This window comes from Equus przewalskii, chromosome 19 (genome assembly GCF_037783145.1).
Source record: "Equus przewalskii isolate Varuska chromosome 19, EquPr2, whole genome shotgun sequence".
Taxonomy (NCBI): Eukaryota; Metazoa; Chordata; class Mammalia; order Perissodactyla; family Equidae; genus Equus; species Equus przewalskii.
The window spans coordinates 36,584,643-36,612,498 of record NC_091849.1 but is presented as its reverse complement, the minus strand read 5'-3'; the positions used below and the strand labels follow the sequence as shown (position 1 = coordinate 36,612,498).

General features: G+C 52.4%; 2 protein-coding genes and 1 long non-coding RNA gene across 10 annotated transcripts in view; 1 reads left to right on the top strand and 2 right to left on the bottom strand.

The window, feature by feature from the left end:
* Positions 1–846: 846 nt before the first annotated feature.
* BNIP5 (BCL2 interacting protein 5) lies at positions 847–22,123 on the top strand. 2 transcript variants are annotated; one of them, XM_070584465.1, is made up of 12 exons: positions 851–1,115; positions 8,183–8,805; positions 9,770–9,889; positions 11,404–11,468; positions 11,698–11,938; positions 12,983–13,114; positions 14,202–14,263; positions 14,565–14,805; positions 15,669–15,800; positions 16,713–16,777; positions 18,168–18,425; positions 20,052–22,123. In XM_070584465.1, exons 1-12 carry the CDS (start codon positions 886–888, stop codon positions 20,085–20,087), a joined length of 2,205 nt encoding a protein of 734 aa, XP_070440566.1. In that variant the 5' UTR covers positions 851–885; the 3' UTR covers positions 20,088–22,123. The 2 variants fall into 2 exon arrangements, with proteins under 2 accessions (XP_070440567.1, XP_070440566.1); XM_070584466.1 differs by lacking the exon at positions 12,983–13,114 and having other exon boundaries at positions 847–1,115.
* On the bottom strand, positions 4,610–18,284 carry LOC139077305 (uncharacterized). 5 transcript variants are annotated; one of them, XR_011529705.1, is made up of 4 exons: positions 18,150–18,284; positions 17,648–17,707; positions 7,755–7,815; positions 4,610–6,323 (listed from the first exon to the last, which is right to left on the bottom strand). It is a non-coding gene; the product is annotated as an uncharacterized lncRNA (long non-coding RNA). The 5 variants fall into 5 exon arrangements; XR_011529701.1 differs by lacking the exons at positions 4,610–6,323; positions 7,755–7,815 and adding exons at positions 13,569–13,856; positions 14,513–14,614; XR_011529702.1 differs by lacking the exons at positions 4,610–6,323; positions 7,755–7,815 and adding an exon at positions 10,513–11,004.
* Positions 22,124–23,149: 1,026 nt separating the features above from the next.
* The window catches only part of PNPLA1 (patatin like phospholipase domain containing 1), a 44,196-nt gene continuing 39,489 nt past the window's right edge, over positions 23,150–27,856 (bottom strand). Inside the window, exon 9 of one of the 3 annotated variants that reach the window (XM_070584467.1) lies at positions 23,150–27,552. In XM_070584467.1, coding sequence (XP_070440568.1) covers positions 27,426–27,552 — 127 coding nt within the window. In that variant the 3' untranslated portion in view covers positions 23,150–27,425. Of the gene's footprint in view, positions 27,629–27,856 lie in introns of all 3 variants that reach the window. The other 2 variants (XM_070584469.1, XM_070584468.1) reach the window with 2 other exon arrangements.

Below are 27,856 nucleotides of genomic sequence, written 5' to 3'. Positions count from 1 at the left end.
CCTGCAATCAACCCTCTGAGGTGTCCACTCGTTTTTTTTTTTTTTTTCCCCACTCGTTTTTTGAGTGAGAAACAAGCTCAGAGACATGGCCCCAGCTGGAGGTCACACAGCTGGCAGATGGTTCCAGTCTGGGTGACTTTGAAACTCAGTGATTTCAACATTTACTTTTGAAGTTTCTTATAAATAAATAAATATTTACACTCTGGAAATTGTGACTTGTAATGCCTCCCCATGGCAACTAACCAAAACAAGATTTCTGACATTTTTCCCTTTTGTCTAAATAAAACTAGTTTTTCTTTTCTGATTATAAACATGTATGTACTCTCTCTGAAAAAAAAAAAGAAAAAAAAATTCAGGCACTACGAAAAGTGAAAATGTGAGTTTTTAAGACTTTTTACAATGTTTTGTCAAGATTCGTGGCAACCCTACCCAGGGGTAGCAGGATTTGGAAAACACGCTCCTTACCAACTTCTCTTTGCAAATTTTGTCTCCAGATCAAGAAATACATGGGTCGTGTTCAATGACCTCGGTTTCTAGATCCCTCCCTCTTCGGAGTCCTTCAGAAAGAAGTGAGGGAGGGTGTGGAGGTGGTAAAACCGTCCCCTCCATTTCCCTCACCTGCGTTTCCCATAAGGGCTTGTTTTTCGTTCCGTGGACTGACCTACCTCCAGCTAGACCTTAGGTTGTTTACTGAGCATTGGTTTCTCATTGGGGTTTGGGTGTCATAAGGAAGTTGTCAAGTGAAACTCTTTTTTTCCCAGGTAGCTGAGGTGAGTGAGCCTCCTATTGCTGGAGGAGCGGGAAGCAGCCTGGGGATTGGACGGGACGGGGCTGTAGTGGGTGGGCCCTGGATTGGCTGCCCATGAGCTCAGCTCCTCGGAGATAATGATTATATATACTATGACCAAAGCATCTTCTGAGACGTTCTGGACTTGGCAGCAGCAACAGCAGCATCTTCTCTCTGGGATTGCTGGGCCTGCTGCTCCTCATCAGACACAACTTCCAGCTGACAGGGAGTGGTACCCAGCCGCTGCGGGGGTACCTGACGCAGAGCTCCCTGGTCTGGAGGTTCACCCAAGAGCGTCCTGGAACGCGAGTGACTTTCGTGGTCCGAGGTTGGTTGAATGATACTCTTTCCTTAGGGGGCTGGAGCAGTGGGTAGGGGTATCTTCGGGTCCTCAGACGAGGGTAGACCTAGGAGTCAGACGCTTGGGTCCAGCCCCAATTCTGCTTCTACCTGGGCCCTCGCTGGGCCTCAGTTTCTTCATCTCTAGAAAGACAGAGCAGATCCCAATGGGGTGTCACGCAAACAGCTCTGAAGTAACTTGGACTTACAAGCTCTGAACTTGGGTCCCAGCCCTGCAGCTTACTAGCCCAGAACCCTGAGCAAGGAACTGCTCTCCCTTGGGCCTCAGTTTCCTCATCTGCAGAATGGGGACAGCGTTACATACCTCTTCTGCTCGTTCTTCTATTAGATGCTGTAGAGGGCAAGTCATAGACTTTATGTGAAGGGACGTAGAAAAGGGAAGCTTCATACGAACAAGTTTTATGTTTACGTCTGGCTGGAGTAAAGTTCTATTGCTTTAAGGTTCTTGGAAGCTAGTCCGAGGACAGGGAGATCTTATGAAAAGAGCTCTGGTGGCTCGCTGCTCTGACAGGATTTGAGGGGGACTGTAGCATTGCATTGCCTGTGGTCTTGGATGGAGGACAGATGGGGTGGGGATGGGGTGGGGTGCGGTGGGGACACCCTCGGAGCACAGACTCTAGTTTTGGATGGAGGGGAGTGGTGGGCGTGTTGGAGTTCTCCAGCCTTGTAAATGACGTCCCCACTGCCCCACCCCAAGTCTGCCCCACTGCTGTCACAGGGCCTCAGGTCCCCCATTAGGAAGTTCATTCTTTTGGGTTGTGCAAGATCCTCAAAACATGCAAATCCCTGACCTTTTGGAAAATAGGCACGAGGTGATAAGTGTGTGTGGTGACAGTAAGGAACAGGCAGATGGTTAAAGTCAGCCCGATACACGGAGCTGTGGGTCGGCCCAGGCAGAGCTGACACCTCCGATGGTGCCATGTGGCTGCTCAAATGCCGCTGTGGGCTGAGGCTTTGTGCAAAGACGCCACTGGGTGCAGCTGTGGTCGGGCCCTGGCTGGAGTGTCTGGGCCTGGGCCTTGTGTCTTTAAGTGAACAAGGACCAGCTGGGGAATACCCAGGGGAGGTGTCCTGGCAGGGGACGGGTCTAGAAGCAATGCGATCTGAGGAACTACCAAGAGACTTGAGTCTTTAGGGTGATGGACTGAGACAGAGGACTCCAGGGGTACTGGGACCTCTCCTCAGGGGTGTGACGGGTTGCCGCCAGCAGAGTCAGCTCAGTCTGAAGGGGACTTTCCTTAAAATCCGGGCTGGCCGGCAGAGGAACGTTCTCCCTCAAAGGGTGGTGAGTTCCCATTGTGGGAAGTATTCCAACAGGGATTGCAAGTCTGCCTGTCGGTAGTGGGGCATAAAGGAGTCTTGTCCTACAGGAGGAGGGGCTAGATCTTTCTCCCATCCCTCCAGCTCTGGGAACCTGTTAGGACCCCACCAAGAAGAAGGAATACTTGAATTGTTACCATCTAACACCTGGGGGGTGGGCATGGGAGCAGGACGGGTCCAGTGTTGAGGAGGAGAGAGGACCACCTTGTCCTTGACTCGAGTGCTGCCAGTGGAGGTTGGGGTCCCCCCAGGCCCCCCCTCATTACACTGCATGTGGGGAAGTGTGAGCTGCATCACCCCAGGAGCCCCAGTGGAAGGCTTTGAGCTCCAACAGGCTCAGCTCTCACCCTGGGGGTGCAGAGTGCCCGTGGGCCCACCTGTGCCAAGGAGAAGCAACGTGAGTTCAGGGCGCAGACTTGACCCGCCAGCCCCTGACTGGCTTCCAGCCAAGGGGTCCGTGTGCCCCGCGTCGTGTTTGCAATCTGCCTCTGAGGTGCAGGTGTCTATACCTGGGCACACGTAAACACATGACTCCGAGAGTGCAGGTCACGGTGGGCATGTGTGTGGCTGTGGTTATCTCTCTCAGTGTGAAATAGCAGATTCGCTCACCTGGAAGTCCTTGCATGTGTGTGTCTATATTTACGGGAGGCCACTTGGTGTAGGAGAGAGAAGAAATAATTCAGAATCCAGAGGAGTGGATTCAAGTCCCAACTCTCTCCTCTTCTCGGCTGTGGGCAAGTCTCTTAACCGTCAGAGCCTCAATTCCCCACTGCCGGCCCCTCTGACTCACAGGGTGTGGCCGAGATGAAGTGAGATAATGTGGATGGAAGGGCATTCTGACCGCCATGTGGCAGTTTATGGGTGAGCTAGCTGTGTTTGCACGTATCTGTGTATTGTTTATTCATTCCACAAACACCAAAAGCCTCCCAGGCAGTGTGGACATGGAAGGGGACCATGCAGGCTCGGGTCCTCTCTTTGGAGCTTGGAATTAGACTGGGAAGGCAGACAGTAAATAGATAAATAATTATTCCCTTACCCTTGGGGTGGGAAAAATACAGGACGTTCTGGGTCCACATAGGTTTATAGTGTACATGTGTGTATTTCTGTGACACATCAGTGTCAGCTCGTTTGGGCTGCTATAACACACTCCCGCAGACTGGTGGCTTATAAACAACAGAATGTTGTTTCTCACTCTTGTGGAGGCTGGAAGTCTGGGACTGAGGCGCTGGCAGAGTTGGTGTCTGGTGAGGGCTTCCTGGTTCGTAGACCAGGTCTTCTCTCTGTGTCCTCATAAGGTGGAAGGGGTGAGGGAGCTCCCTGGGGCCCCTTTTGTAAGGGCACTAATCTCATTCATGAGGGCTCTGCTCTCATGACCTCCCGAAGGCCCCATCTCCTAATAGCATCACGCTGGGCGTTAGGTTTCAACACATGAATTTGGGGTGGGGGGAGACACAAACATTCAGTTTACAGCAATGAGTGTCTGTAGGTTGACTCTGGGTCCACACATGCGTGCCACACACACTCCTCCTTGGAGTGACCAGCTTTTTGTTAAATATTGATTGTGTGAACCACAGGCGTGGAGAAGGGAGTGGCAAGGTGTCTCTGTGAAATGGCGCCAGAGAGGTTACAGAGTAATACGGCCGGGGGAAGAAATCAGAGAATAAGTATATAGATGAGGTCAGTGTACACTTTAGAAAATAAACTAAAAACAGCAGCATGCTTGGGAAAAACTGGCAAACTTCCTGCTCCACGGTAACTCAAGGTCAGCTCTGTGCGCTTCCCCTGGCACCTTGTTGGTGTTTTTAAGCATGTCACCAGGGAATGTCACTTCTTACCAGAGGTTCTGTGAGCTGCCGATCACTAGGGTATTTCCGAGCAGACTCGGACTTTGCTCTGAAATCCACCTTCTGCCAAGGCAATAAAGAAGTTTATGAGGGCAGCCAGGCTTCTATCCAGTGAAAGTCAGCTGCTGTCCCAGGGTGACAGGTCTGGAAGCAAGCAGGTCCTGGACAGCGTGGGACTCCCTGTGGGTCAGGTGGAACGTGGGTGAACCCCCAGGCAAAGTAGGGGCCCAGAATAAGATAAACAAGAGAGGAAAAAGAAAGTCTTGTTTTGATGAATTCTGAATAAGCAAAACTTTGCAACCAGAAAATCTGGAAGGATTTAATTTCAGCACACATAGAATTTAGTGTGCACGTGTGTGTGTCGGGGGATAATATTAAAACTCAATCTTCCTAGAGTGTAGAGACTTTAGAAGTCTGAGAACACATCCGCCTCAGAGAGGACCTTCCAGGGTGACTCCCTGGGGGCGGCTGGGTTTGCCCTCCTTGGCCAGCCACACTCTCTCAACCCCGGGGCCTAGCATTGGAAGACAGAATCTTCGAGACATTACAGAGGAGGAGTGGTCAGAGGTAGGAGGAGAGCCAGGCCAAGCTGGGTCACAGTTGCCCAGAGAGGAGAGAGTTTCCAGAAGAAGGAAGTGGGCATGGTATTAGAGGCTGCAGCATCTCGAGAGACGATGAGGAACAGGAAGAGGTCACTGGGTTTGGGATTAGGAGGGCTCGGCAGGTCCTGGAATCTCTCTTCACGGGGGAAACCTCTTGGATGGCTGAGGCCACACGTTGCTCGTCCCGCCTCTCCCTCTCTGGGGCTGGAGCAGCTGCTGCATTTGGCTCTTTTTCTTAGCCTCCCTCACTACCCTCTGGGCTCAAGGCACTGTTGCTCCAGGGAGGCAGTGCCCAAATCAAGGCAGTTTTCTTGAAAAAACATCAAGATGGAAAAATATTGCCTGGCAGAATTATACTGATGCTCTGATTAGAAGTAACAGAGTGTCCTTTGAATGCGGTAGGAGGACGCTGCAACCATCGGCAGTGGCGAAAACCGTTTCCATAGCAATGACGGGTTTGTATAAGATTACTGAGCCTCTCTTCCCATTAGCTGGGGAAGGATGCTCCGGCTCTCTGTGCGATGGGCCCCCTTGAGCCAAGTTAGCATAAGAAGATGAGGGGCTGAGCCGAATAAGGGTGTCCTGTGTGTTCGGCTGGTTTGGCGGTTTTGTTATTTGAACAGCTTCTCTTCCAACCCCATCCACTTTGCCCTGCCCACAGGAACATACGGAAAAAGCAAGGAACTCTGACACCATTCAGTAAATATTTCTGGCTCAGCTGACTTGGAGCTTAACATCAAATAGACCTCCCACCTAAATTTGTCTTCTCTTAAGACTGTGCTACTGAAGAGAGAGCAGATGTCAGGGGAGTAGAGCATTACTGTCACCACCGCTGACTCACGTCCCCACTCCTGCCCATTGGAAGACCAGCGCATTCTCTTTGAGGGCACACCCTGCATCTTGTTCATTGTTAATTCCCTAGCACCGAGCATAATTCCTGGTGCACAGTGAATGCTTACTAAATGTTTGTTAAAAGAAATAAATGAGAAGAAAGAAAAACATTTTCTCCTATGATTTCTTCTCTTTATCCCACCCCACACTGTATTTCAGAAGCACAAACGCAAGCAGCCTCTGAGGCTTTCGAGAACATCGACTGATTCCCATGTAAGGCACAGACGACTGTTGCTAGAAGTTCGCGTGTAACCCAGATGTCCCTTTTAAGGAACATTAAACAACCTATAAAGCTTTCTGAATTGCCTGCCTCCTCCCCGGCCCGTTTTGTGCTTTCCCGCAAGATTGTCCACGTGTCGGTGTCAGCCGATGACCTCTCTCCTTTCTTCCTAGAACCGTGCTTGAAAGAGGGAAGGCATCCTGAATGTCACTGTCACCTTCAAATCTCTCCATGTTTCCCCAGGCCCTTTCTTCTCTCTCTTTATGTATCTTCCTCACATTCACAAGGATCCTCCACATCTGAAATCACAACTATAGATTCTTATTTTTGCCTCTAAGCTGGACATAGTAATACAGTGCATTTTAAAGTAAAAGAATCAGTTGGTAAATGCAGGAGATGTGATGTAAATACATAATACATGCATAATTCATACATAAATACATAACGCATTCCTTAATACTTAGTAAATGCCTGGTGAGTCTGTAATTACAGATTAGAGTAGGCAATCCACAAATCTGAACTCCACAGGAATCTCTGGGAGCTCAGGTTTGGGATTCAAAACCATGGTTTATTTTTATTTTAACTTCCACCAAAGGGCGAAGGGTTTCTGAACGACTTTGGAAAAGTTGGAAAGCCCCAAGAATTTCAGATTAAAGGCACACAGATGACCTGCCCACACTGCAGCCCGCTTCAAACGCTGCCCAGGACTTGGGGGTGGGGGGGGAAGTTCATCTGTCATTTCCATGGGCAGCTGCTTCATCCTGGATGCAGACCGGAAGGGTCCCTGCTGCTCTAAGATGGGACTGGTCCAGATACGTTTATTGTATGTTAACTATACGTCCAGAGACACCTTCTGTATTGGACCATTGACTGTGTGTGTAATACACTATTCATTTGTTTCGTAAGAACTGATGTCAGTGATGTGCCGCCATTGTTCTGGGCACTCAGGATTCGAGAACTAGCAAGACAGGCAAAGGGGAGGGAGAGAGACTCAGACAATGAACAAACATGGTGTGGTAAGTTAAGAGAGGAGGGGGTGCTGATGTGGGTGCATAGGGAGGGCCTCTATGGGAAGGTGACAGTTGAGCAGAGCCCTGAGGCAAGTAAGGGAACACACCATAAGGCTGTCTAGGGGAAGAATGTTCTAGAAAGAGGGAACAGCTGGCGTGAAGGCCCTGAGGCTGAGTGGGCCTGAGGGACAGCAAGCAGGGCTGTGTGAATGGAGTGGAGTGAGTGAGTGAGAGGTGACGGGACAGGTAATGGAGCCAGGTCGCGTGGGGCCTTGCCGGCCATCGTAAGGACTTTGACTTTGACTCTGAGTGAAAAGGGAGCCGTGGAGGCAGGAGAGCGCCATGCTCTACCTCGTGTTGTAGAGGCCCTGTGGCTGCTGAGGGGAGAAATCACAGGAAGGAGGACAAGGGTGGAGCAGGGAGAGCAGCTGGGAGCTCCCGCAACGGTGCAGGTGAGCAGGGACAGGCCTGGACCAGGCGGCAGTGGAGGAGGCGGGAGGCCTGGCGAGCTCGAGACAGGGACGTGAGGCAGCCAGCTTTGCTGAGGACCAGACGAGGAGTGAGAGAAAGAGGGGAGTCGGGACCACTTCACGGTTCTGGCCTGAGCAACTGGAGAAAGAGAGTGCCCTTGACTGAGCTGTCACCTTCTTAAGAGCCTGGGAGATGGGCAGGCAGGTGTTCGGCCTGTCTCAGAGGGGGACACTGGGCCAGAAAAGCTACCTGAAGTCCCGAGGGGCAGGACTGGGCCTCCTGCTCCGGCTGCATTCGTTTCCTGTCGCTTCTGTAACAAAGGCACAAGCTCAGTGGCCTGGGAACAGCCCGACTTCGTTACTGCAGTTCTGGAGGTCCAGGGTCCCTGCAGTCAGGCTCGGGGACTGAAGTCAAGGTGTTGGCGGGGCTGGAGGCCCCGGGGAGCCGCGGCCCGGCTGTGGATCTGGGGGTGTGACCTCCCGCAGTTCCGTTTCTTCCTCTGGAAAATGGGGACAAGGGACACCCCCTCCCAGGTTGTCGAGGACTTGAAGGGAGACGGCAGCGCTGAGTGGCTTTCGCTCGCCCTGACGGACAGGGTGGACGGGTGGTGGGGGGGGCGGCCCGCCCGGGCGGCGCCTGGTGGCCTGTCCTAAGGGAGCTGTTTGTTTTGCTTGCAGCACGATGGAGCCTCCGCAGGGCCCGAGGAGGAGAGCAGGGTCTCTGGACAGGACACGGGACCCCAGGAGGGACTCGGACACGTGGGACTGCCGGTGCCTCTCCCTGCCTGCCACCCCCTCCAAGAGGGCACTTCGCCGGACGGCCAGCGAAGGGGCCAGACGCCCCGAGAGCCCAGCCCCGGCTGCGGAGGCTCAGGGCGCCACAGCTACAGCCCTCAGCCCGGAGGAGAGCAAGGAGTTCCTCCCCAGAGAGCAGAGGTCTCCGCAGGACTCCAAGAAGGACAAGGCCCAGAGGTGGGCCCCGCAGGGGTGGCTGAAGACCCTGCTGAACATCTTCCTGAGGACAGGCCTCGAGGAGCCCAAAGAAAAGGCCAGCAGGAGGGCGAAGGGGAAGGATGGCCCCCCGCAGCCCGCGGAAACCCCTGAAGCACCCGGGGAGCTGGCTTCCAGGAAGAAAGCCCACGACAGGAAGGCCAGCCGCAAGAAACACGGTCACAAGAAACGCTCTGCCGAGGAAGCCAGGGGCCCCCCAGAGCAGGAGGTGGGAGGCTGGGAGGCAGGACTGCCCGCGATGGCTGCTGCCGTGTGGCCCGAGGAGGCTGACCTGGGCTCAGCTCGTGGGGGTGAGCAGACCGTGCCCGTTTCTATAGTAATCCCACCACTCCACTCCCAAGGGCTAGGGTGCTATAAGCTGGCTCTTGAGACCTCTCAACAGAGGGGACTGTCAGGGACAACACCACTGGGAAATTCCTTTGAGGCAGAATGGCACAGTGGCTGAGAGCTTGAGGTCAAACCGCCCATGCACTAGCTGTGTGACCTGGGGCTGGTGACTTTCCTCTCTGAGCCTCATTTTTTTTCATGGATAACATGGAGATAATAACAGTTGCCGTCTCATGGGGTGGCCGTGGCCCGGAGCAGGCACATGGAAAGCGCTCCATAAAGGACAGCTGTTATTGTTAAGTACTCTATTTCCAGGACGATGGACCAGGGAGAAATGGGAAGGCAGGGAGGGAGGAGAGGAGGGAAGCCCTACCCCCCGACTAGTCCATATGTGAGGCCTGGGGGTGGATGCTGGGAAGTAAAAAGAGCCCGTGGCTGGGGTCTTGGTTCTAGATCTTCGTTCTAGAATTGGCTCTGTCAGGAATAAACTTGCTGTGTGACCTTGAGCAAGTTGCTTCCTCTCTCTGGAACCTTTGATTCCTCATTTGCAAAATGAGGGAGCTGGTCCCCAAGGTGCCTTCCTATTCTGACTCTAGAGTCCTGGAGTTGGGTGCCCCACAGGCACCTGGAAAAGGATGGAGCTTTGCCCTGTAGCACTCAAAACTCAGCATGTTTTTAATGGGGAGAAGAGACCCAAGGAAGATCCAGGATATTTTGGGGGTTGGGAGAAGGATGTCTGGGTTGAGGCAGCCTCTTCAAACTGAAATCTTGGCGGGTCTCTGATGCTCTGGTTGAGGCTAGAGCTGGCTGCAGCAGTGCCAGTCCTGCTGTGGCTCAGGCGCTGTTTTATTGTGTCGATTAACAAGGTCAGAAGAATGGCACTGACACCCACACACCCACACACATTTGCTTTCATCTTTGTTCCAGGTGGGGTGGAATCTGATCTCCACTGGTCCTTGTGCATCGAAGGCGAGGGTGCTGGAGTCTCCGAGGTTTCTTCCCAGGACGCAGGTCGCCAGCGGGAAGAGGATCTCGCACAGCCTGACCGTGAGTCAGAATCTACTTAGTGTCCTTGTTGCCTGCAGCTGGGGTGGCTGTTACAATGAGGCAGATGGCTCTGCTTGACCGCTAAGACCTTGCGTGGTCGCTCTCAAAATGCGTGTACTGATCTCGCTCCTTCTGCTGATTCTCGTCACATTTCCTTATTTTGGAGTTTTATTGAAGGGATTCTCAGGAATCAGAAAGGCTGCTGGCAAATGCTCCTGCCTTATGTGTTCATGAGAATGGGACTTTTTAGAAGTCTTTTTAAATTTATAGAATAGAGGAATATGGAATTTATATTTATATTTTTAAATATATAGAAGAGTGCAAAGAATAGTTCAAGGCATACTCATATACTCACAATTATTAACAGTTGGCCATATTTGCTTTGTGTATGTGCGTATAATTTTGTTACTGAACCATTTTTAAGTAAAATGACGCTTCATCCCTAAATACTTAAGCATGCATCCCCAAGAAATAAAGACAGTCTCATACACAACCACCATACTGTTATTGCTCCTAATAAAATGGGTAATGTTCTATTAATCTAATTCCAATAAAGAATGGGCATATTATAAAAGATACAAAATGGAGGAGCTATGTGTCTGTCAAGGAATAGCTAAAAGGCATTTAACTGGTTATTCTGCAGGGTGTTTATTTTACATGCTAATTCTGTTCTCAAGGAATAGAAGCGAAACAGGATTTTTAAATGAGAGAGAAGTGACGGAGGGGAGTGAGGGGTGAAAAAACCCCTGCAGACAGCTTGGGAACAGGGAAGCAAGTGTGTTTGCTCCTAAACTGATCAGCGGGCAACCAGCAGAGGCCACTCTAGGCTCATCGTCTTTGGATAGGTTGACCGGGGTGTCGAAGAAAACCATTTCTGTTGTTCGTGGCTTCTCTGTAAAGATTTGATATGTGGTGGAGGCGCCATCGCGGCAGGCTGGCTATGTCCTGCCTGTTGGGGTCCCTCCGTCTTCCACCTTAGGCCAGGTCTCCGCCATTTCCCCCACTGGAATTAACCAGGTTGCACGATCAGCATGAGATTTGCAAAGTATTTCCAGGCACAGTCCCTCATTCGACGGCCTGTCAGCTTCAGAGGGAAGCAAGACAGGGATTATGATCTGCATTTCACAGGGGAAGAGAAGAGGGCCCGGAGAGGTTAAGAGACTTACCCAAGATCACACAGCTTGCCTGACCCAAAGCAGATATTCGTCGATGTGTAAAGTTCAAAAGAACAGTGGGGCCCAAGTGGAATGCATGAAGGGCTGACCTGAAATTTCCTGCATAAAATTTCATGCTTCGGCCCAGTACCCTTCCCTGTGGACCTTTCTAATCCTCTCTCAAAAGGACCAGCCCCAGGATGTGGTGCTTTCCCCCCCTCCTTGGCCTAAGGAGCTGTTTTAAGCGGACCCTTACTCAATACAGAAGGCCCACGTTGGTCTCAGAAGCCCAAGACAGTGACTAGAAAGAGTTCTCTGTGCATCTAGAAGGATTAACTGGGGGCATTTGCTTTCTTCCAGAGGATGCTTGCATCCAGATGATAGTGGAATTTCTCAAGAAAGTGGGAGACCAGTGGGAAGAAGAGGTGAGGAGCAAACCGTCTGCGTAGACCCCCAGGGGCTCGCCGCCTTCTCCCCCTCCTTGCTCAAGCCCACCTGTCCTCCTGGGCCTCAGGGCTCCCCTGCTCTAGGCTCTGTCGCCTCTCCTGTCTGGGCCCCTCTGAACTACTTGGTCGCTCTTCACTTGCTTCTTGGGGAGCTGTCCCCTCTCCTCAAGATCGGGGCCTGACTCAGTTTCTCTCATCTCCCACACAGCAACTTCAAGGCCCTAAGCTAGAGGCGGCTCCACAAAATCCATCACCGGCCCTCAGGAGGAAATCTCAAAGGAAGAAGTCTGGTCTCAAGAGAGCCTTTTCTCTTAAGAAGCACGGCTCCGAGGAGGCCAAGAGAGCCGGGGCTGCAGACTTTTTCAGTGCAGAGTCCCGGATGCCCAGGAGGCCCAACTTTCTGCCCCTGTGTGTTGGGGGCCAACGGCCCTCCACCTCCGGCAGCTTTGGTGAGCAGACTGCCGTTACCATAGCAACACTGTGGCTGCCTCCAGCTCCGGAACCTTCCCCAGGGCTGGAATTGGCCATTTTAAGAGCTGCCTTCCCTGTTCTGACTTTTGCTCTACCCTGAGCGCTGTGGGGAGGGCTGTGGGGAGGCGGGATGGGCTGCCAGCAGGTCACCTCCACACTCGACAGCTCACTAAGGTTGAGGCAACCCAGCTAAGCCCCCGATGGAAATTGTGTTTGGGAATTCCCCCACCGCAGCCTCAGCTTCCATGCCCTGGCGGGGGGTAGCAAATGCAGGAAGGAACTGGAGCCTGGGAGGCAGGAGACGTGGGTGGTGAGCTGTACTTTCTATGTCCTTCCCCATCTCTGCGCCTCATTCTCCTCGCCTGTAAAATAAGACACTTCCCGGGTGCCTATCTATATCTCCATCAGTCCCCACAGCCATTTTATGGTATTATTATCCCCATTTCACAGATGAGGGAACTGAGGCTCAGGGAGGTGAAACAGTGTGTTCAAGGTCACATGGCTCGTCAATGAGGGAGCCAGACAGAGCTAGAGGGAGAAAGGGTCATTCTGGCTGTCCGGGAGGAAGAACCTGGCAGGCCCACCTGGCCAGGGGAACTTACATTTTAAAAAGGAGGGGGCAAGAACGAGTGGTGGACTTTCAGGCCACAAGGGGAAATGTTTTCACGCAGCGGGATTCTGGACGTGATGTGTTAATTCGTACCGTGGGATCAGGCATCCACTCTCCCACTCGAGGATCAAGCCAAGATGGTAGAGGGACGAGGTTGCCAGGGGAGGGAGGTGTGGGGAGCAAAACCTAGGAAAGCCAGTTGAGTGGAAGTGCAAAGGGATAACAGAGCTTGGTCTGGGCCAGTAAGCCCGAGCCCCAGCCCCGCCCGCCCCCCCCTCCAGCTCCCCTCCACCCCACCAGGCCTTGGCGCACTCTAGCCTCGAAGGCACTTTAGAGGCTCTGCTAACTTCTGTGCAGGAGGTAACACCCTTGGCCTGATGAAACACACCCCCCATTTCATCTTGCTTCTCAGGCATGGAAGAACCTGAAGTTCAAGAGGCCTTGTCTACAGATGTCGGCGGTCCAAGTCCCTTCGAGCTTTCCATGCCCGCAGGAAGCTGGAGACCGGAAGGGGACTCGCAGGTGGACGGAGACACAGAATCCCGTCAGTACCCCCCCTTCCCCTGAGGCCCCTTGGAACCTGTCTGGCCTGACCCCTCCACCTGCAGAAGAGAAACTGAACCAAAGATTGGCAGTGGCCTGTCCTGACGTGCCTCTGAATGCAGCCGGTTGTGGGGGGCAGCTAGGGCCCCAGAGCACAGGCTCCGAGCTGGCCTGTGTTCCTTCACCTGTCTGAGCCTTGGCTGTAAAACCACCATAGTGGTGGCGCCCTCCATGGTGGGGCCAGCGTAGGGAAATGGAGGGCAACATTGGCCCGTGGCAAGGGCTCAGAGAGGGTGTGACTTTAGGGCCTGGGCTCCGACCTCTCCCAGCTGTGTGAGCTTGGACACAGTACTTCATCTCTGGTCTCAGTTTCTTCATTTGCAAAATGGGGAGAATAATAATAGTCCCTACTTCCTAGAGCATTTAGAGCAGTGCCCATTCGCAGCTGATAAATGTTAGCTGCCAGTGATGGTTATTATTACTGTTGTTAGGCAGCCCAGCTTGAGAAGAGAGCCTCAGGAGAAGGGGGCAGGGGCCGTAGGGGAGAAGCTCCAGAAATGGTCGCTGCCGTCGCTATTGTTATTATTTCGTCACCGGCAGAGCCAAATCTAGGATCACGGAATCACTCTCAGTTCTGTGTGCGAAGATGCTTTTAAAAGTCTGCTTCCTCCACGTCCATGCTGCCTGGTTCGCTTTTCACAGAAAACGTGCCTTGAAGGGAATTAGAAGGGCTCTTGCTGTACCTAGAGGAGAAGGAAGGTTTGGGGACTTGTGGGGACCAGGCCTTTCCAGGTGGCCTTGAGACACCTTCTCCTGGAGGCAGGGGCCTGTCTGTGCTCCTCCTGCCTAGCAGGGCCCATCTAAGCTGGTGAGAGGATGAGTGACTATGTTCCCATGAAACCAGCTCTGCCCTCAGGCCTCCTCTGCGGGTCCATGGGGGTCCCATGTACGGGGACAACCGCAAATGCAACCTCCTTAGCGCCTGTCAGAATGACCCAGGGAGACACCGGGCCTTAGGAAATGAAACCTGACTGTGGAAAAGCTTTTCTCAGCACGAAAGTGTAAGCGGCCCCTTTGATCTTTTTCAGGAGAATTCACCCAGAAGATCACTGCCCTACTCCAAGACCCGGAGGAGCAGGAGGGAGAGAAGGTGAGGAGGATGTGCCCCATGTGGCCCCTGACCCTCACTTTGGACACCCCACCCCTGCCTGGCACAGTAATTTCCCTTCCCCTCCCCCAATTCTGCATCTTCCCGGAAGCCTGCCCTGACCCCTGTGGGCTGCACTTGTCTCCTCGGCTCAGAGCATCCATTGCTCTTCTCCCTGGGCCGCACCCTCAGCCCACAGGGGGGCCTCCGTTTGTTTCAGAGGATGTTGGTCTCTTTCCCCAGCTCACTTGCCTTCTCCTCAAAGTCGGGGGCCCTGACTCAGTTTCGCTCATCTCCCCCACAGCAACTTCAAGTCCAGCAGCCAGAGGTGGCTGTAGAAAACCTGGGCCTAGCCTGCAGAAAGAAATCCCAAGAGAAAAAGTCCAACTTCAGAAGAGCCTTTTCTCAGAAGAAATATGGCTTCAAGGAGCCCAAGAGAGCAGGGGCTGCACATGCTGCCAGCCCGGAGTCCCGGCCGCCCAAGAGGCCCAGCTTTCTGCCCCTGTGTGTTGGGGGCCAACGGCCCTCCAGCTCCAGCAGCCTCGGTGAGCAGGCCTGGTGTTGCCATGGTAACAGAGGCTGCCTCTGGCCCCGAGGATTCCTCCAGGGCCAGCTGTGCGGTGTCGAGTTCAGTCTTGACTTTTGCTTTCTGCTCTGAGCAGAGACGGGAGATGTTGGGGGGGGGGGGGCGGGGCGCTGTGGAGAGGACAGAGGGGCTGGTTGTGAGCAGGAGCCACCACTCACAGTACACGCCCTCACCCCCATACATGCACACATAAACACTTGAAAACAAAGGCAGTACGAGAGCGGTGCATCTGTTCATCAGATAAGTGCCTCAGAATCGCCTGGAAAGCTGATAGAAAAACAGACACCCAGGTTTGATGAAGGAGGGTATGGCCTGGACCTCTGCTTTTTCACTCCTCCGAAGTGTGGGGACCACGGGTGTGCAATGATTCCCCTGACATTTACGGAGTGCCTACTACATGTTATCTCATTGAACCTGCTCGCAACCCTGGGAGGTCAGTCTCATACTCCCATTTGACAGATGGAGAAAGTGAGGTTCAGACAGGCTAAGTGACTCGGCAAAGCCTCGCAGAGTTAAACGGGAAGTGGGTCCACTCAGTGGGACCTGTTGGCAGGCCTGCTTGTTTTCCTCCCAGACTGTGAGGAGGCAGAGAGGGTTGGTGAAGAAAGAAGAATGAGATTTCTGGAGGGGGCAAAGAGCACTGTGAACTCCTCTGAGGTGGCTCCAGGGGCGCTGGGGGTTTACCCAGGAGCCTGGGAAGCCAGGACCCCTCTGGTGCCAGTGCCTTTGAACAGCTTCTCATCAGAACCTGGATTCAGCGATGTGCTTGCGGATTCAAGACAGGTGCAAAACACACCCAGGCCAACTCCTTTTTGCCCTCAGATTTGGAGGACCTCGAGTTCCAGGAGTCCTCGCCTGCAGAAGGGGGTCCAGCTCGGTCCTCAGAAGCACCCTCCCAGGCCAGAAGCCACAAGCCAGAAGGGGGACCGCAGCCGGATGGAGCGTCTGAATCTAGTTAGTACCACCCTGCTCTCACCTGCGACAATGGCTGCCTGGGGCTGCCCTTTGGCAGGGATTTCACAGGCTGAGTCCCAGCAGGGAACTGGGAGGGCAGCTGACAAATATTCCAGGAGGTTCTAGAGGGACAGCAAGGAGACGGGACTGGCCTTTCAGCAGGGGCTGGGGGGGGGGGGGGGCAGGGTTGCAGCGAGAGCCTTCTTCAGGTGGAGACACCTGTCTATCCTGTGGGATGTGACTTCACGCCACCCCCTCCCCATCCGTTTGCTTGAATGTTTCATGCAAAATCCTTAGCTTGCTCTGGGTCTCAGAACCCCAGATGTGCACTGGCAAACAGGCTGGTGTGGGGTGGGGGAGCCCTGATTTGTAGTATTTGCAGATTTCTGTGGTATAAATATTCTCACCATGGCCAATTTCAAGCTGCCAACAGTTTACAACAATGGGTCCACGAATTTCCTGAATATTTGCAATTGACTTTTGGTATGAACGGCCACTTGCGCATGGCTGTTTATAGCCCAGGTCGATGGGCACATTCCCCCAGCATCAGCAGCCACGGTGTTTCCCCTCCCTGCGTCCTGATTAGCTGCTCCTGGTCCAAGCTCCCATCCCTGACCACACTCCTCTGAACTCTGGATAAGGGACATTGGGAGGTCTCAGTTCCCCCATCCGTCAAACGGAGCTGTGGTAAGGTTTAGCAGGTGAGGCTCAGCAGGCCAAAGCCCCTTTCTTTCCATAAAGCAAACCCCAATGCAGCTCTCATGCTCCAGCCCTGGTTTAGGGGAAGATTTTTCTTTGCCCTTCATAACCAATCTGTGTGCTGTGTTTTAGAGACAAAATACATCTGTCATCAATGGATGTGTTGTTGCAGAACTTGTCAACAGTCCCTCAATCCTTCTTTATTTTCCTTAGAGGAGCTGATCGTCCAGAAGCTGGTGGCCCTTCTCCAGGAAGCTGGTGGCCAGTTGGGGGAGGAGGTGAGGACTGCTTGGTCTCCCCAAGGTCAACCCTGGGGGGGCCTCATCAACCCATGACTGATACCGGAGTTCAATCCCCATCTTTGCATCTAGACAACCTTGGGCGTGTCCTTCAACCTCTCTGAGTCTCGGTTTCCTCTTTTGTGAAATGGGGGATTAATATCTACTTGACAAAGTTTAGTGCCTGTATGGAAAATGCCAGACATGTAGCAGATGAGATAAATGTTAGTTTAAAACAATATAAAGCTCATGTGGCTCCCCTAGTGCGAATCCGCCTTGCATGGCCCACCTCCCTGGAAACCTCCTTCCCCTGGTCCGGCCTCCCGGTCCTGCTCATCTCGTCCTCTGCCAACTCTCTATTCTCCCTGTCTCAGCACATGCTTCAGCATTTATGTGGGCTCCAATTCTTTCGAGCTTTTAGATTTTCCTCTCCTGCTAGATAGCCTATAACGGAAGGTCCCCTGCCCTTGAAAACCTCACAGTCTGCTTGGAGAGACAGACGCAGACCACATGTGAGGAGGTGTCAGTGGGAGCACAGTCATGGATGAGTAATCAGTGTTGGGGACACTGTTGGTGCCTCCCTTACCGCCAGCGTGCACGCCAGCCCAACTCCCATCGCCGGCATCCTTTTGCCTGAGTCCACATGGCAGGCCAGCATGAACACTGTCCACCTCCCCGGGTGCTGCCCTCAGCCACTGCCTGATGGGAGCTGGTATACACACACCCCAGCTCCCTCACCCTTGGGGGCATAACTCCGAGGAGTGTGTTCTGCCCGTGAAGGGATTAGGTTCCAGCTGCCTGCCTGCAGGGCTGCCTTCCATCTTTGTCCCGGTCTCCATTCCCCCATCACTGGTTCCCAGGATCGCTTACCACATACTCGAGCTGCACCTGAGTCCTTGTCGCTGGGTCTGCCTCTGGGGGAAAGCTGACCTAAAACATTTAGGTATGAAGAGGAGGTGTATAGGTCAGGAACCAAAATTCATCCAACATCTACTCTGCAGGAAACATTTTACATAAAGTACCTCACTTAATCCCCCTCCCCGCAACAACAATGGGGGAGGGAAGGGATATTATTATTCCCACTTGACACACGACCAAACAAAGGCTCAGAGAGGTCACACAGCTACTCAATGCAATTGAAGCATCACCTATCTGAGTCCAAAGACCTGCACTTTTTTTTCCTCTTTGTCCTGCTGCACGGAGCTGGACCTTGCAGAACAGATTCTGAGAGGTGGGGAGGGGGTGGAGGAATGGAACAGGGGGAGCTCATCACCCATCCCCGGGCCACTGAGGTGCCCAGCCTGGCTGTGTGCAGTTGGGGGAGGCTCAGCTCGGGAGAGGGGACTAGCTGCCAGCAACACTGATGACCCACCTTCGTTTCTGCTTCCAGATCGGGCGACACCCCAGCTTGAAGAGGTATTCTTGCAAGCTCTCAGACTCCTCCCTTAGAAAGCTGGCGGCTGCCCTGGGCAGCCGGGAGGCCCAGTCCACTGCGCCCCACAGGAACCTGGCCGAGGGATCCTACCAGTTTGCCTTTGGCTTGGCTAACACATTTGCTGGCAACAACAGCCACACCGTCCTCAGCCTCAGGGGCCTACACTTCAGCTGCCACAGTTACACCCACTTCCCACACGGGGAGGCCCCGCAGGTGAGAAAGGGCAGTATGGCACAAGTGACAACAGGCTTGTGGGCATGACAGGACCTCCTTCCTGTCCTCTCCCCTCCCCTCCTTAGTTCAGGAGTTGGGATCCAGCTCAGACACCACCTCCTTGCTGAGGCCTTCTGAGATGATTCTACACCACAGGGACCTTTTCTTTTCCAAAACCCTCATGGGCTCTACTCACTAATCAGCATCTTCTTCGTTTGGCTCTGGTCTCTAGCTGTATGTGCATTTTCATACTGTTGATAGCAGTGTGGAACATGGACTGGCCACTATCCTAGCTTGCCTCCTTCTTATTTCTTGGGTTCTGCTGCTTGGCTTCCCAATTCTAGACTGTCATAGAGTTTGAATAGCAAAGGAGAGGAAGATTCCACATCAAATAAAGGATGGTGGAGGTAGATGAGAAGGACGTGTGGGCTGTTTGGTTGAAGGCTCCCAGCAGGCATCCTTCCCCACCTTTCCTTGGTAGATTGACTAAGGGTAGGGCCTCCCCTGGTGTCCCCGTCACTCTTCTGATTGCTGCAGGCTTTCCCTAGTAACCCCCACCGCACCGAAGGCTCTGCGTTGTTTCCTTTAGAGAGAATACTCATCACTGATTTTTTTAAAGATCTGAGTTTTCATGTTTTCTGGTGGACGCTGAAAAGTAATTTTCTCCACCCTTTTCAAATTCCCTTAAGATAACCTGCTTACAGACGTTTGACCCAGATCTATAGCATAGATGCTACTGAACGAAGGTGTGACTTTAAAGAATGAAATTTCTGTCTGTTGGTGTTGGACAAACAGGATCAGAGCTTCTACATCTAGATGGTCCCCCGGAAACCAGACCTTTACTGCGATGATGTCACCATCACAAACATTCTGTCTCCTTGTCCCGGAATTACTTTCAGAAGCCACGTGATGAGTTTCTTGAGAAAGCTGGTCTTATTTTACGATGCTTGTACCTTGTCATTCGAGTGTGCTATGCTGTGCTATGTTGGCTCGTGTCCCTGCTGGGAGCTCCTCGTGACCTTAGACCTCCCTTTTCTCAGCCTCACTGTCTTCTCCCGGAGAATGGGGATGTTACAGATAGTTTGCCCTCTAGGATGGGCTAGGTAATAGCTTATGGAGTGACCTGAGTTCTTTACGAAGGATATTATAGAAACAGTTCTGACATGCTCAGTAGCCCTAACTCCATCTTCTGATTTTACTAACCATTCATTCATTCACTTCACTCATCCATTCAACCAAGAAATATTGAGAGCCTGCTGTGTGCCTAACTGTGCAAGGTGCTATGAGGGCCTGGGGGAGCTTCTGCTAGTGGAAAAGACAGAATGTTTACTGATGACAAAATTAAATGTCAGTTAAATGCCAAATTAGTGGTAACGGAGGTCAATGAAGCAAGTTGGTTCTGGGAGCCTTCAGGAGGTGGCAAGCACCGATTCTGAGGATGGGGAGGCTGTAGATGGGAAGAAGGTGAGGAGAAAACTGTAGGCAGGAGGTACTGTATGAGCGAAGACCCAGAGGTGGGAGCTAGTGTGGTGTGTCGACGGGTGAATGAGAAGTCTGTTGTTATCAGGATGGGATCCACAAAGAATTGGGCTATGGCTAAAACCTATGTATTTTTTTTCCTCCCAGAACATTGCAAGTCCTGAGATCCAAAGTCCAGATTGAAAGCTGTGCTTGCACCCAAGTTCCGTTGAACTAGCCAAGCAATTGGTGGCTTTAGCCAGGAGACCCTGAAGATGCTTCATGATGTCCTAATCCATGCTTCACAGACACAACAGAAGAGGGGACAGCCATCCTGTGCCCAGGCTGCGCTGGGCTTGTTAAGACAGAATCCACAGAGCGTTCTTCTGTGAAGCTGGAGGCAGAGGCCGTGCTGGGAGAAATAAGCCTTGGACTGGGAGTAAGGAGGCCAGGGCTCCGCTCACTGAGCTGCCTTAGACTTGCTGCTGGAACCTACACATGCCTCCTGTCCTCTCCAGACCTTGGATCCTGGGCTGGATTAGTCACCCTCGGATCCCTTCTGGCTCTATCATGCTGAAATCTCTCCAAGGAGAGGAAGTGATTGCTTTTACTCTGGGGCTAAATACACCCACCCCTCTGAGCTGGAGGCAATCTTTAAGTCCTCACTGAATGAATGAATGAATGAATGAATGAATAAAGGGGAGAACTCCTGAGATCCCGGCAATTCTACCAGGCATTCCCTGGGAGGCCTTAGTCTCAACCGGAATTGCACAACCACTGATTCTGTCTCTAATTTGAGGGTTAGGGAGGAAATGAGAGAGTTACCTCAAAAGGCATTATTAGTCCAGGAGTCAAGGCTCTTGCAATCTCAGGCCACCCTTGTGCTGACTTATGTGCCCTTGGGTGAGTCTCCTGGTTTTTACTTTCATTTAAAAGACTTACTAGGGGCCAGCCTGGGACGTAGTGGTTAAGTTCACACGCTCTGCTTCGGTGGTCTGGGGTTCGCAGGTTCGGATCCCAGGCACAGACCCAGCACTGCTCAACAAGTTGTGCTGTGGCAGGTGTCCCATATAAACTAGAGGAAGACTGGCACAGATGTTAGCTCAGGGCCAATCTTCCTCACATGCACAAAAATAAAATATTTATTAAATCCTTTATCTTATTTATTTTTTTATCATTGTGTATTTTCTTGATGCCCAGGGGCTAAAAATGTGCCCACTATCACATGGAAGGCCTGCTGACGTGTTTTCAGATGTTAGTTTTAAAAATAAATTTTTGTTGAATCTCTCACCAGCATGCACATGCATTTAAACAAATGTACATCTGCGTGCAATGCAGAATTCATTCAGTCAACCAACAGTGTTTAATGCCCATGTGGGTCTGCAGATGCCTCCAGGACTCTGTAGGCCTCAGGTGCGGAAGCCCTATGGATTGGGTGTCCCTGGTCTCTCACAATACTTCCTTCTGTCCTATAATTCTATGACCAGCAAAATGAAGGTGGTACCTGGTACCTCTTTGACCTCATGGGGTTTTGCCAAGAGTCAATGAGAAAATGAATGTGAAGAGTTCTGAAAATTACAAGGTGTCATATCTGTGTATGTTGTTATTCTTATTAGAGCTACAATCTGGGTAGTTTTCAGGAACTGGGGGAGGGCTTCAAGCTGGATCACCATGGGTGGTTGCACCAGCGTGCACTGCTCAAGAGCACCATGCCTCAGGAAGTGCTATTCCCTTCCTAGACATTGTGGATTTATAGATTTATGATGACGGTATTCCAACTGATGGCAGTAAAGTGTCTTGAGAAAGGGGCTCCTTTTTGATTTTGCACAAAGGTGAGATGTGGGTTGCTAGAAGTTCTGCCTTCTGCACAGCTGAACAGTTTCAATGACTTGATTCAGGTGGACAATTTGCCCTGTGCCTGCTGTCTATATACACGTCTGACAGGGCTATGAACATAGCCCTTAACATTGCCTGGAAGACAAGGCCATAGGGGAGAGGGTGTTAAAACCTGGATGGCAAACTCGATCTTGTTACCCCCGGTGGACATTGTATTGCTGTGTTGAACCTGTGGCGGGCACCGGAGGACAGGACTGGGAGGGGAGAAGCCAAGGGCAGAGAGGCCCCGTCTAAGGATGGGATCGGCTTCAAACCGGAAGCAAAGTTTTAGGAAGTGCAACTCAGCATGTTTAAAAAGCCATTTAGGGTTATTGCTGCTTCTAAGAAGTGGAGGAGAGGTGAGCTATTTATGGATTTATTTTAGGTGGTGGTCAGGAGCACAGTGCCAAACGTGAAGGATCAGAATCAGTTTTGAAATGAGGGTCAGGAAACTTCTGTTTGTATTTTCTTATTTGGAATGATGTTCTTTAAGCTGTATGAGTGTTTGGTATGAGTTCCCGATGCTGGCGTCTGTCTCATTTTTGTACTGTGTTATTTAAGCAAATAAAGAAACCGACTAGTACAATGGTCTGACCTGGATTATTCACAACGGAAGCAACAAGGGGGCCCACCTGCCACATCCAGGCCAGCCTGGTGTCTGCAAGGCTGTGAGGTCAGCCTCGTTGTTCCTGCCGGGAGGAGTGTGGGGTCTTCTCCGGATGATCTCCAGGTGTGCCTTCCTTGGGGACCCAACTTGATGAGGCAGTAAAAAAAACGCCCTGCTCTGGGCACCGTGGGACCTGGGTTTTAGTCCCGCTGCCCACAGGCTGATGACCTTGGAGACAAGACACTTGCCCTCTTAGACCTGACGTTCTACAACTCTGTGATTTTCAAGGGGACAGTTAATTGTATGTCCAGGAAAATCTGGGCCAATCGTGATTCTATATCATCTGTCTTATTAGTCCCTCAACTCTGGTGCCCAAACTCCATCACTCTGAACCAGGATAAAAATGGACAAAACACAGAGCCTGGTTTTGGTCCAGAAATTGTGGTCTCCACTCAGAGGCATCTAAGGCCTTCCTTTCCCTCTCTCAGACAACACATGAGTCCCTCCAGTGACTCCCTGGGGAAGGCAACACTTTTGAGTGCACAGCTTGCCTTCTTTTCAAACCATGCTTCTACTCCCCAGCCCTGGAAGGCTCCGGTAATGCTCTGAGGAGGGCAGGAGAGGGCGGCAGCATTATCCTCATCTCACAGACCAGGAAGCTGAGGCTCAGAGTAGGGAGGTGCCTCGTTCAAGGTCGCACAGACAGCTACAGGCAGAACCAGGCCAGGACCCAGCTCTGAGAACCTCTTCTTTTGTGGCCCCCCGACATTATCTAATCCATTAGTTCATTTATTCAACCAATATTTATTGAGCACTTACGATATGCTAGGTCTGATACTGTGTCTATGGCATACACAGATGCAAAGCCACAGTCCCTGCCCCTGGGTTGCTCATGTACCTCACTGGTTACGGGAATTTTGTGCCAGTGGGAATATAGGATGGTGGGACAGCGTGCAAGGGGGGGGCCTCCCTCAACTCACACCACGGAGGCCTTCAAGAGCACTGAGGTGCCTGGGAGGCCCTGCTGCTTTGAAAGGCTTTTAAAAGGCAGGCAAGCAGGGGGCTGGCCCCATGGCCTTGTGGTTGAAGTTCCATGAGCTCTGCTTCGGTGGCCCAGGGTTCACGGGTTTTGGATCCCGAGTGTGGACCTACTCCACTCGCCATGCTGTGGAGGCATCCCATATACAAAGTAGGGGAAGACTGACACAGATGTTAGCTCAGGGCGAATCTTCCTCAAGTGAAAAAAAAAAAAGGAGGATTGGCACAGATGTGAGCTCACAGCTAATCCTCAAGTGAAAAAAGAAAAAAGGAGTTGGCAATGGATGTTAGCTCAGGGAGAATCTTCCTCACACACACACACAAAGGCAGGCAAGTGACATCAGGACACTGAGAAGTCAGGGGCTAAGTGGGTGAGTCAGAGATAATGGGGTCAGCCGGGAACCGGTTGAGTTCGGGGTGTTAGCTGGGTTGCAGGACGACCAGAGAGTGTTCTGGCCTTGGCACCAGTGCGACCTCCCATTTCAAAGCACAGTGACTGACACAACGAAAAACAATCCATTAGTGTTGGTTTAAAAAAAAAAAAACGGCATAAAAAAGAGACAGGAACTAATTAGGGTTGCAAAATTTAGCAGATAAAAATATGGGTGGCCCAGTTAAATTTGAATTTCAGATAGACAACAAATAATTGCAATGCTGGGGACATACTTACACTAAATAATTATTGGTTGTTTATCTGCAATTCAGATTTGACAAGGTGTCCTGTACTTTATCTGGCAACCCTGGGACTAATGCAAGAACAATTCTCTTGATTACCTCAAAATGGGGAAAAGGGAAATTAAGCAAAGTGAAGGAAAATATTCCAGGGGATTTACTGATACTTAGAGCATAACTTGTAACATAAGAGCATCTGGGCTGTAAATACAGGCTGTGAGTTAAAACAACTGTTATTATAATGTTCAGTTTTCCCTTGCACATCAGGACACAAGCATTCCCGAGTTGTGCAAGACTGACACCCTCCTTTGCTAGTTCCTGAGTCTCAGAGGCCCCCCGGGCACACAGCCTCCTGCAAACAGCAAGGCCACTCCTAGCGAGAAGGCCAGACACAGCAGGCAGGCGAGCCCCTCCAGGGACCTGGCTCCTCCTACCACCCAACCCCCAGGGCGCTTCCCTTGACTGGTCTGGACCACGGAATCCAAGGAGGCAGAGGGCTCAAGGACACCTGAGACTTGATTCTTCCTGGGCCTCTCAAGGGTCCAGTTAGGCTCTTCCACGCGGCACCTTCTAAATGGGCTCGTGTGGAGGCATTCTCCTTGACTTGGGCCTGTTGAATGCAGCCTCCACCCGGGCCTTCTCACCATAGGCCCCCACCCTCCCGGGCCTTAAATTTGCCTGCATCCTCCTCAGGCTCCCGGAGCGGCACCGCCCACTCCCACCCCCGCTCCCCCCTATCAGGGCTGTCTTCCACCCAGTCCTCCGGGTTTTGTGTTCCAGGATTTGTTAAGCAAATGCATCTGAGGCCTCTGGGCAGCCCAAGCTTCCTTTCTGGGCCCGGCTGGGGCTGGAGGTTATTCACATTCTGGGGAGTGGTGGACCTAATTTTTTTCTGGACAGGCTGGAAAAACTGAGGCTGAAGGTGTCTTTCTCAGGGAGCATTTTCACGGAGGTGTGACCAGCAGACAGAGGCTGCCCTCATCTGGGCTGGGGGATGGAAGGGGAAGGGACGGCTGGCCTCCCGTCTCCTCAGCAACCACACCAGGACTCAGGGAAGTCCAGAGTGGCCTGCTCCACACGGCCACAGCCCATCACCCCTGCGTGCTTTTAAAGACCTTGTGCCCATCAACGCCATCAGCTGATTCCAGCGAGCCGCTGAGGCGGAGTCCGGTGGTTCCAAGTCAAGCCTTTGGTGCACCGTGAGAACTCAAAACAAAACAAAAGAAGAACTTGGTCTCTTGACAGCACAGGAAAAAGGAAGTGCCTCCACGGCTCAGTCCTGCCTGACCCCCGAGAGTTTGCTCCGTGGACTGGATCCTGGGCGCTGGGATTGGTCTGGCCCGCCTCAAAGAAGCACATTCAGGCCAGGGTGGGGAGGAAGGCCCCGAGCCCTGCCGGCCGGGAGGAGGCTGTGCTGGGTGCTCTGCAGCGCCCGTCCAGTCCCTGTTGACGTCCGTCCCTCTGTCCGTCCAGAGCCGGGCGGTGCAAGGGCTGGAAGGGCCGCAGGGAAGCTGAGAGGATGTTTAGACAAGGAGGGGCTCGCCCAGGGAGTGGGGGTCACCCTGGTCCCTGAGGGGCTCCGGGGGAGGGGAGGGCATCTGGGAGCAGGTGGGGAGAGTCTCCGCTTCGGGGTCGTCAGATTCTCCCCCGTCCCAGCTCAGCTTTTCCCTCTTGGCTCACAGCTTCCTGGAGAAAGGACACAGGTTCATCATTTCTAAGGCCCTCCTCTGGGGTTTCCCTCCCCTCACCTCCACCGAGAACATCCCTCACAGCTTCCCACGCCTTGGGCAGTCCCAAGCAAGGAGACAGGCCCCATTCTGGCCAACCTGATGCGTGGAAATTGGAAATCTCAGTTTAGGCCAAAAAGCCAGTTGGAGGGTTGGTTTATTACATAAGGGTCTTTTGCAAATGGAGACGTCCATTTGCAGAGCAGGAGTTGACAAAAGAGTCTTCGAAACATTATTCAGTTTACAAAAGTCCAGTTAATATTTGGTTTTTCAGGAAGGGGGAAGAGGTGATGTGGCCTCCAGGGTGCTCAGTACAGCAGTGCAGAATGCACACTGTACAAGGATATCCCGCCAGTGCAAAGGGGCAGGCACTTCCTAGACATACTTATGTGGTATGTTATTTGTACAGTTTTGTGTGTATTATTCATGTAGTTCTGCAGCTTAGTATGTCACTCAAAGATTTCCAGTAGTTGGCAGTCAATTGTCCTAACAAAATCATATACTGTGACAATCTTCTAGCAGCTGGCAGTCAAGTTCCCAAGGAAGGCGTGCTGTTTTCTCAGGGGACAAGGCATTAGATGGAGTGCTGGCCCTGACTGTGCCCAGCGAACAGCAGGTGGGGGTGGATAGGAAGCTGGGTTTACGGGGCTCAGGAGTCACCACAGCATCCCAGGGCAGGGCAGGCAGTGCCTGGCCTGCAGGGAGACCCTGGGGAGTTCCACCCTCAGGGCAGCTGTAGTCCTGGATCCGGCTGGGAGGAGGCGGGTGGGTGACACTGTCTCAGAAGTGGAGAGCAGAGAGACGTCGAGGGGGCAGGGAGCAGACCTGGGTGTGAGAAGCTGGGGAAGCACGTGTGAGGAGAAAGGAGGCAAAAAGGAGTGGGAAGACCTGAGTTCCCAGCCCTCCTCCACCTGCTGTGTGACCTTGGGCAAGTCACTTGCCCTCTCTGAGAAACTGTGGGAAGACACCTGCAGAGGCCACCTCGGAGAAATGCTGGAATGTGGACTTGCACATTCTTGGATAATTTTCCAATCTGATGGTGTCACTCTGTTGTTTAACCCCTGAGTGACTCCCCAGCACCGCGGCAATGTCCACCCTCATTAGCATGGCACCCAAGCCAGCCGGAGTGCCCCTGCCACATCTCCACGTGCCCCTCTGAGTGCACCTCCAGGCCTCTCCCTGCCCACATGGAGAAACTAGGACTAGACCCCGTGACTCTCGACTCTCCCTCCAGCGCTCCGTGGATCCTGGGAGGCTGTATCACTTAGGCGTCAACACCAATATGCTGGTGACAGACACCCTGCATTCAGATCCTGGCTCTGCCAACTACCAACTGTGTGACTTTGGACATGTTACTTAACCTCTCTGTGCCATGGTGCCTGGAACATAATAACTACTGTATAAGTTATAGCTATTATTACTACATTCACATCAGAATAGGGGAGATTCCACAGTAAGTCAAAGGAAGGGCTCTGTAATGGGGGAAATTTGGGGAGCCTGACAGACTCGGTAACAATTAGGAGGATCTGGCCAGCAATTAGCAAGCTGGATGTCCCCCTTTTCCATCTGTAGCCTGTAGACAGTCTCTCCTTTTCTCAAACTGTCTTTCCACTTTGAGGCCAGTTATACAACTTGAGTCAGACGACCACTGACCACTGGAGGAGAGGCAAGGCCAGCAGAGGAAAGCTGGGCTGCTCCATCCATCTGGCCACGCTCCCGGAGAAGGGGATAGCTGGCATTACTGCTGGCCCTGGAATGAAAGGGATAGGGAGCAGATTTGGCCCCACCCTGTAGCCTATGCAGAGCCAACCCAGCCAGACACAGACCTGTGGGAGAGAAAAGCAAAAGCTCGTTTCGTTTCGTAAGCCACTGAGATCTTGGGGTGGGGAGGGGGTTGTTTCCCCTCTTTGTTGGGAGGGATGTCAGCTGGGGACCAGGAGTTTGCAGAGGGCGAGCCCATGGATGTGACGGTGTCTCTCGTGACTGTAGTTTGGGAGGAAAGGAGCCTATTTCCCGTCTTCCTGGATCACCCCTCCTCCTCTAAGCCTATCGTT